The sequence below is a fragment of the Monoraphidium neglectum genome (genome assembly GCF_000611645.1).
Source record: "Monoraphidium neglectum strain SAG 48.87 unplaced genomic scaffold scaffold01592, whole genome shotgun sequence".
Lineage (NCBI taxonomy): Eukaryota > Viridiplantae > Chlorophyta > Chlorophyceae > Sphaeropleales > Selenastraceae > Monoraphidium > Monoraphidium neglectum.
Window position 1 is genome coordinate 5,743 of NW_014012036.1, and position 7,725 is coordinate 13,467.

The 7,725-nt window shown below is 67.4% G+C and overlaps 3 protein-coding genes across 3 annotated transcripts in view; all 3 read left to right on the forward strand.

The window, feature by feature from the left end:
* The window catches only part of MNEG_8397 (BTB/POZ domain-containing protein KCTD21), a gene marked incomplete at both ends in the record, with an annotated part of 3,943 nt that extends 3,313 nt beyond the window's left edge, over window positions 1–630 (forward strand). Inside the window, 2 exons of the mRNA XM_014043128.1 lie at window positions 215–387; window positions 582–630. Coding sequence (XP_013898582.1) covers window positions 215–387; window positions 582–630 — 222 coding nt within the window. The remainder of the gene's footprint in view (window positions 1–214; window positions 388–581) is intronic.
* Window positions 631–1,346: 716 nt separating this feature from the next.
* On the forward strand, window positions 1,347–5,355 carry MNEG_8398 (hypothetical protein; the record flags this gene model as incomplete). Its single annotated transcript, XM_014043129.1, has 8 exons — window positions 1,347–1,376; window positions 1,494–1,601; window positions 1,908–1,955; window positions 2,198–2,332; window positions 2,802–3,030; window positions 3,309–3,481; window positions 3,697–3,813; window positions 4,084–5,355. The coding sequence occupies 8 exons, from the start codon at window positions 1,347–1,349 to the stop codon at window positions 5,353–5,355; spliced, it is 2,112 nt and encodes a 703-aa protein (XP_013898583.1).
* A 1,042-nt stretch (window positions 5,356–6,397) lies between these two features.
* Window positions 6,398–7,421, forward strand: MNEG_8399 (hypothetical protein; the record flags this gene model as incomplete). Its single annotated transcript, XM_014043130.1, has 3 exons — window positions 6,398–6,495; window positions 6,854–6,943; window positions 7,211–7,421. The coding sequence occupies 3 exons, from the start codon at window positions 6,398–6,400 to the stop codon at window positions 7,419–7,421; spliced, it is 399 nt and encodes a 132-aa protein (XP_013898584.1).
* Between the last annotated feature and the right edge of the window lie 304 nt (window positions 7,422–7,725).

The window sequence follows — 7,725 nt, forward strand, 5'->3', positions numbered from 1 at the left end:
GCGGCGCCAGGGCGGGGCGGGAGCAGCGCGACCGCCGCGCTGTCCCAGCTGCTGCGCACGGCGCCCCTCGCGCGTCCACCACGGGAGCTGCTTCCTCGCAGCCCGCACACCGCGCCGCGCCCCCGGCGCTCTCCTGTCGTCCCCTAAACCCAGCCCCCGTGCGTATGCGCTGGCGTGCCCCCCTCACAACACCCCCCCTTGGCCCTCGCGCCAGGTGGCGCGCCTGGATCTGTTTGAGCCTGTGTCCCTGGCGCCCGGCGGCACCTACATGGTGTCCATGGTGGCCAAGGGCTCAGACTCATTCGTCGGGGAGGACTGCCTGCCTGTCGTGGTGGCCGGCGCCGTGAAGATCTCGCTGCAGTGCTGGGAGAGTGCAAACGGCACCAAGTGAGGGCGGCGGCGCGCCGCGAGCGGCGCGGTGTCAGTGCGGGCGGGGGGCCTCTTGCCGCAGTTGGTCTCGCCGTTTGTTATCAAGTGCAGGGCACGCGGCTGGTCGGCAAACCTGCGCAACCCATGGGCGGGAGCTCTCCAGCAAGCTCTCCCTTTCCTCCCGATGCCCTCATCCCCACCTTACTCCCCAGCGAGCTGCGGGGTCAGTTTCCAGAGCTCTACATCCGCCCGACCAGCTAACAGGCGGGTGCGCAGGGGCAGGAGCAGCAAGCCATCATATTTGCTGGCCGCGGCACGCAGAGGCTGCTCAACTGCCAGCTGCTGCGGCGGCGGCGGCGCCGGTGACGGCCGCGAGCGGCGCAGGTGCGCATCTCCTTGCACGTGCGTGGCTCTGCTCGTGGCTGTCTCGCGCTGCTCCTTGTCACGCAGGGGAGGTGGCGTGCGCGTCCCGCGCTCATGCGCTGACCCTGGTGTAGGCGGGCCGCAGTGGGTCGTCGCTGGGCTCGCGTGCGTTGGTCCGTGCACCGATTTCTTTTGTCCCGTGTAAGCTCAAGTTGCGACAAGAGGTTATCAATAGCTCAGTGCAAACCGCATTCACTGTAGACAGAGAAGTGACCAGATGGTACGCAAGTACACTGCCCTGCACAATGGGTGCTGCCAATGGCCATGCTGGTGGTGCTGGTGCTGGTCAGCAGTGTCACCAGGTGTTACCCGCCAAGTGGCGCGGGCATAGGGAGGGTATCCCATAGACCCAATTCTGTATCTTCGCAGGCTGAACGCTGCTAAGAGAGCAGCAGTCAGCCAATCACACAAGTGCAGATCATCGGTTGAGTGTATGGTGTGTCACGTCCGCCTTGTCTTCCACGAGTGGCGCGGACTGCTATCATTCACGCCGTTGTACACCCAGTGACAAGCCCGAAGGCAGATCTGTGGGGTTTGAGCCCCTTGCCTCACACATGGCCAGCGCCCTGAAGAACTTGTTCTCGGTAAGGTGGCGTTGCATGGGCTATTTTTGTCGCGAGACGTCGTGTGTGGCAGCCGCGCGGCCTGCGGGCGGGGGGAAGGCGGGGCGCTGATGATGAAGACATGCCGCTTCGCCGCAGGGCCGCCCGACGTTTCACAACCCCATCTATGGCGAGTCTCTGTACGAGCTGGCTCGCAAGGCCACAACGCGACAGATCGACCTGCCTGACGAGGTCTTGAACCAGCAGGTGCGGCGGCGCGCCCGCATCGGTGCCGCCGTGGCAGCAGAGCACGCTCAGCAGCACCCGCAGCTGCCTACCGCGTGCGGCCACCCTGCACGGGCGCGTCTGGCTGTCGCTGCTGCGGGCACCCCGCTAGCTTGTTGCGGTGCGGCAGCACGGCTTGCGGGCTGTAGCGCTGGCATGCTGCGTTCAGGACTTGAACAGGGCGTCTCGTATTCTGAATTCACACGCGCGGGGTGCTTGCGCTGCCTGTCGGGGCCTGCCCTGCCCGACCCCCTGCGGACCCGCCCCAACCCGTGCCGTGCGAGCCAGATTGTCCACATGATCAACGAGGAGCGCGCCACCCCCATGGCAGCGGCGGTGCGCAGGGCCGCCGCACCCCAGGGCGGGACAGCCGCCGGGACTGCCGTTGCCTGCGGCGGAGCAGGGCTGCGTTACAGCCCGTGTCTGTGGGGCCCGCTTCTCCCTCTGCCCTGCTTCTGCAGGCGCTGCGGTTGTCCATGCGCTGCACGGGAGTCGCCAGCACGCACGCGCCACCTACTCGTGCGCCTGTCCCGTCTCCTGCCACCCGCACCCCCCCCCCCCCTTTGCCCTCAAAACAGGACTCTGTGGCCATCCTCAAGAAGCGCCTCAACATGGAGCACCCTCAGAAGCAGTTCTTGTCCGTGGTGCTGACGGCCAAGGTGCTGCGGGAGGCTGGCGCGGCGGTGGGGCCCTACACGGAGGAGCTGCTGACGGTGGGTTGGGGTGGGGGGATAGGCGCGATCTCGTGCGTGTGTGCGTGCATGTGTGTGTGTGTGTGTGTGTGAGGGCAGGAAAAGCCTCAGGCGGCCGAAAGCATGTGGGGGGTGGATGACGGATGTCTGGGTTGGTGTTGGACCCAGCGAATTGGAGGGGTTGAAGTCGTGTGGTGGCATGAGTAACGGTGTGGAGTGGTTGGGAGCGGGCAGCAGGACGTGCAGTGGCGCTGGGGCGGAAAGCATTGGTTGCAGATGGCCTCGTTTGGGTGCACACATGCGAACGAGCTGCTGTTTGGCAGCGCTGCATGCCAACCAAAGAAATTCCACGACCAGCGCGTGCGCGCACGCGCACGCACATGCCCACACACACACACACACACACTCACACACACACACACACACACAGCTGTGCACGCGTCACACAAACTCTCGCACACACGCTCTTCTACACGCACACGGCCTGCAGGAGGTGGCGCGTGTGGCGGCGCGCCCCAGCTACAACAGCCCCCAGGCCATGCGCGCCAAGCAGGCCGCCATGGAGGTGCTGCGCGACTACGGCCGCCTCGGACACGACGCCTTCAGGCAGGCCGTCGCGGCGCCCCCGCCCTACGCGCGCCCCGGCTACGCGCCCGGCGTGCCGCTCGGCGCCGCGCCGCCGGGGCCGCCGGGTGCGGCGCCGCAGCAGCGGGACCCAGGTGGGGCCCCTCACCATAAATGCGTCGGGTGCACGCCTGCCCCTTTGCTCTTGCACCCCAACGGAGGGATGAGGCTTGCAAACTGCCGATGAATGCACGGGGCACCTGGGGCACACCCTGAGCTGCGACGTAGGTGACCGCTCCACGTGGGCCGGCGCATGCTGGCGCGTGCCTGTCCTCCCTCTGCAACTCGCGAAAAAGATGCACCCCCCCAAACACACACAACCGCACACATCCTCTTCTTGCGCATGCGCACTGGCCACAACCCCTCCTCCCAGCCTCCCTGGCCGCGGAGCGCCAGTCCCTGCTGGATGAGATCGTGCGAATGGTGCACCAGGCCCACGGATCCTGCGAGATCGTCAACGAGATTCTCGTGGCAGAGTCGGACGCGCCGGGCGCGGCTGGCGCTGGCGGCGCCGGCGTCGGCGGCGTGGGTGGGGAGGAGGCCAAGGTGAGCGGGGCGGCGCGGCCGCTGCGGTCGATCGCAGCGCAGATGGAGAGGGAGTGCTGCGGTTGGCGTGCATTGACACACACAAGCGCGTTTTTGGGATGTGTGCCTACACACGGGAACAGTGCTTACCCCCCCTCTCTCGTTCACACACACACGCACATACACACGCACATATGCACACACATACACACACATTCTCACTCTCGCGCTCCCAGGCCGAGTTTGAGCGCGACATGGTGGAGCAGCTGAGCGGTGACCTTACGGCCCTGCGCGACTCATTCAACTCGTACCTGGAGCAGCTGGGCGGACTGCAGGGGCCTGACGCAGAGGAGGTGCGCGGGGGCGCCACAGTGCGCTGGGCCCCGGGGGTGGCGTCTGGCCGGGGCGGTCTGTGTGGGATCGAAGCGACGGCTGGCGCCCAAGGGTGCCTGTAGCGCAGGGAAGGGGTGTGTGCGCGGCTAGGGGCCGTGTTTGTCTGGTCGACGGATTTAAGCCTTGAGCACAGCGTTCGGCGCACCATCTGGGGCGTGTGACAGCTGGGTCCTCCTCCATGGTCTGCCTGCGATCTGGCTGTGATCTAGATGCAATCTGGCGCCCCGCAGGTGATGGCCAAGGCGCTGGACGCGGTGGACTTGCTGGACCGCACCCTGGCTAAGGCCTCAGAGGCGCAGGAGAAGAGGCTGCTCGCGCCCCGCACACCCGCGGCGGCCGCCGCCGCCCCGCAGCCGCCGGCGCCGGCCCTGGCGGAGCCCACGCCGACGGCCGCCAACGGCGCGGGTGCGGCCGCGGGTGCAGCAGCTGCTACTGCTGCCGCGGCTGCCGCGGCGGCGGCCGTGACGGAGCGCGCCAAGAGCCTCAACCTCATCGACTTTGACGACACGCCATTGCCGGCCGCGCCGTCGGTGGCGGCGTCTGCAGCCCCGGCCACCCAGGACCCCTTCGCCCTGGGCTCACCCACCGGGTCGATCGCAGCGCCCGCCACGGCGGCGGCAGCGCCGCCCGCGTCTGCGCCGGCGGCGGATGACTCCGACCCCTTTGCTGTGCTGGCTGCCACCAGCAGCGGCGGGGCGCCCCCGGCCCCGGCGGCGACGGCGGCGCCGACGGCCGCCGCAGCCGACCCGTTTGCTGACGCGACGCCCGCGTGGGGCGCCCCCAGCGCCGCGGTCCCGGCCCCCGGCCCCGGCGTCGCGGCGCCGCTGCCCATATCAACAGCAGCGCCCAGCCCTGCCTTGTCGCCGGCGGCCGCCGCCGCCACTGCGGGGCTGACACACATAGACCTCCCGGGCTCTCCCCTGAGCTCAACGCTGCAGCCACCGGCCGGGCAGCCGCAGCAGCAGCCGCAGCAGCATCAAGCTTACCCCGGGCACCAGCCCTACCCCTCAGCGCAACCGTGGGGGGCGCCTACCGGTTACAACCCGCAGCAGCCTGTGCCCTACGGTTATGGCGGTTACGCTGTCCAACCGACCGGCGGTTACATGCCGCAGTACACCGGCGGCTACCCCATGCAGCCGCAGTACACCGGGGGTTACATGCAGCCGCCAGGCGGCGCTTACATGGCGCAGCCGACCGGCGGTTACCCAGGCATGATACCGCAGCAGCAGCCGGGTGCCTACGGGGGATACCCCGGCGCAGCGCCCTACGGGCAGCCCCAGCAGCAACAGCACCAACAGCAGCAGCAGCAGCAGCAGCCTCTGAACCCCTTTGGCGGCGGCCTGAGCAGCGGCAACCCGTTCGCTGCCCCGGCGCCCGCCGCGGCGGCACCCACCCCCGCAGGCGGCGCGGGCGGCGCGGCGCCAGCTGGCGGCAGCAATCCGTTTGGGGGGCAGCAGCAGCAGGTCGACTCAGAGTGGGACCGGTTGTTCGCAAAGAAGTGATGACGTCATCACAGGGGGCCGTATCAGCCCCGCCTGCTCTGATCTTGGGGACTCTTTCAACGGCTCTTGGGGCCCTGGGGGCCGATGGGGTTGAGTGTCCGCAGGGGACGCGCCCCACGGCTGCTGGGCTCTATGCCGCCAGCAGTCGCTGCGGCCGCCTGCGCAGGCGCTGGGCGGCTAAGCTCAGAAGGGCGATTCGACGTGTATGTGGACGCACCTCAATGCTATTCTTGACCGCTGCCGCCTTGTTACGGTTCTAGTTGCGCCAGCCGCCGGCGCCGCGTAGCGCACTGCTTGCTTTCGTGCTGCGACCCGGCCTGTGGCGCGCCCTGCCACTTGATCGTGATCACCGGGTGGGTTCAACCCCTTGGCATTGCGCGTTTCGTGACTGTGGGGTTGCGCAGCTCGAGTCCAAGTGCCTGGGGCTGGTTGGGGCTGCCCTTTTGAGGGCCCAGGCCCAAGGCATGCGCCAAAGGCCTCGAGGGAATCCGCTGCGGCCGCGCCGGAGCTGCATTGGCGCGGCGCCCGGGGCTGGCCAGTGTGCGGGTCGTAGGGGGGTGCGCACAACCTTGTCCTGCAGACCTCTTGTAACGTGCTGGGACTTGGGTCGCGAGCCTCGCTTGTACCCGAGCAGTGCAGCGGCGCTCGCGCTGTGGTAAGCAAATGCCATGGTCGCCAATTGTGTTTTCCAGTGCGCTTGCCCTTATGTGCATGCAGACCCCAAGGACAGTGTGTGAATGGCAGACTGCAGCTTTTGGACGGGCAGCATTGTATAGCTTGGGCTGATGCCCGTGCGGCGGTGACACAGCAGCGCCATGCCGGTGACGTTGACCAGACGTCTCGCTCAAACGCTTCCACCTGCTGCTCGTGCCACCATATCATACCAGGTAGTACCTGATTATTTCACTATTCACGATCCAGATCGTGCTCACTTCGCGTGATACAGCATCCGCGGCCCAGCATCCACGCCGGGGGTTCTCAAGGATACCCGCACGAACGCCACCCCAATCCATTGATTCGCATAACTTGTCGCCAGCCAAACATGGCGCCACAGGCGCGTGCCGCCGAAGCGCGCGCAACGTATGGGGTCGCCACTGCCGCACGCCTGGTGTCAGCGTCGGTCCTCGCGATTGTGGTGTGGTGGGTCCGGGCCCTCCTCGGCGGCGTATCCGCCTCGCCAGACGTGTCAGCAGACGGCGCTGTCAATACCGGCCGCCTCTTCAATTGGTAGGCGGCGCCGCTCGCAGTGACAATGGGCGGCGTGCCTAGTTGATTGCCAAAAAGTGTTCCCTGCATCTGCGGTGCCCTCGCCCACACACGCGGCCTCCTATACGCGCACAGCTGTGTTGAGATTATACACGAATGGTTCCGGCAGCATCTTCTTTCCACGGCGCTGGCACGTCGACACGCCCTCACGCCCTCGTGCACCCCTACCAACCCCCTTACATTGGGGCTCGCACCTCGCGCCCGCGTCCAACCCCTCCCCCCCCCCCCAAAGGCACCCCATCCTCATGGTCCTGGCGTTCCCCGTGCTCATGGGTGAAGCCCTCCTGGCTTACCGCGCCCCCTGGTCCGCCAGCTTCACCAGGTGCGGGGCCAACCAGATCACCCGTTTATATCACCAGACCACCTGAAACCAACCATCCCATCCACCCCACCAGCTCGCGGCAGAGACGCGCAGGGGAGGGCGCTGCCCAGGCCTCGAGAAGCGGTCAGCAGCGCCCAGGTGCAAGCGGAGCCAGCGCTCGCGACTGAGAAGGGGCGACCGCTCTCCTTTCAAATCATGCCACCTTGTTATCTGAGCCTTCTCCAATCCATTTCCCCCGCCCCCCCCGCACCTTTGGCCCCCTCTCAGGCCTCAGCGCAAGGTCGTCCACTGGGTGTCCCACACCCTCGCAATCGTCTGCATCGCGGGCGGCCTGTCGGCCGTGTGGCGCAGCCACGACCTGGCAAAGCCGCCCATTCCCAACCTATACAGCCCCCACAGCTTCCTGGGGCTCTCCGCGGTCAGCCTGCTGGCGCTGCAGGTGTGCGGTTGCACCAGCAGCCGAGATTGGCGCGCCTAACCTCGTGCGCCGTGCGACGCGCGCCGTCCGTCGCGGGCGCAGCGAGCGGGGGGTTTCGGTGGGGCCGCCGACACTCTGTGAAAAGCAAGGTCGGCACAGGGGGCCACTTTTCTGGGCCTTCGCAGCCCCCCTCAAACAAGGCTTCACCTAAAATTGGTTCCCTGGACCCGCCCCAGCGCCTTTGACCTCGCTGCGACTGCCGCGGGGCGCACACTTGTGCACTGAACCCAATAATGCCGTGTACTCACTGTTGACCCACGCCCTTTCAAACCCCATCCCCCACCCCCACCCCCACCCCCACCCC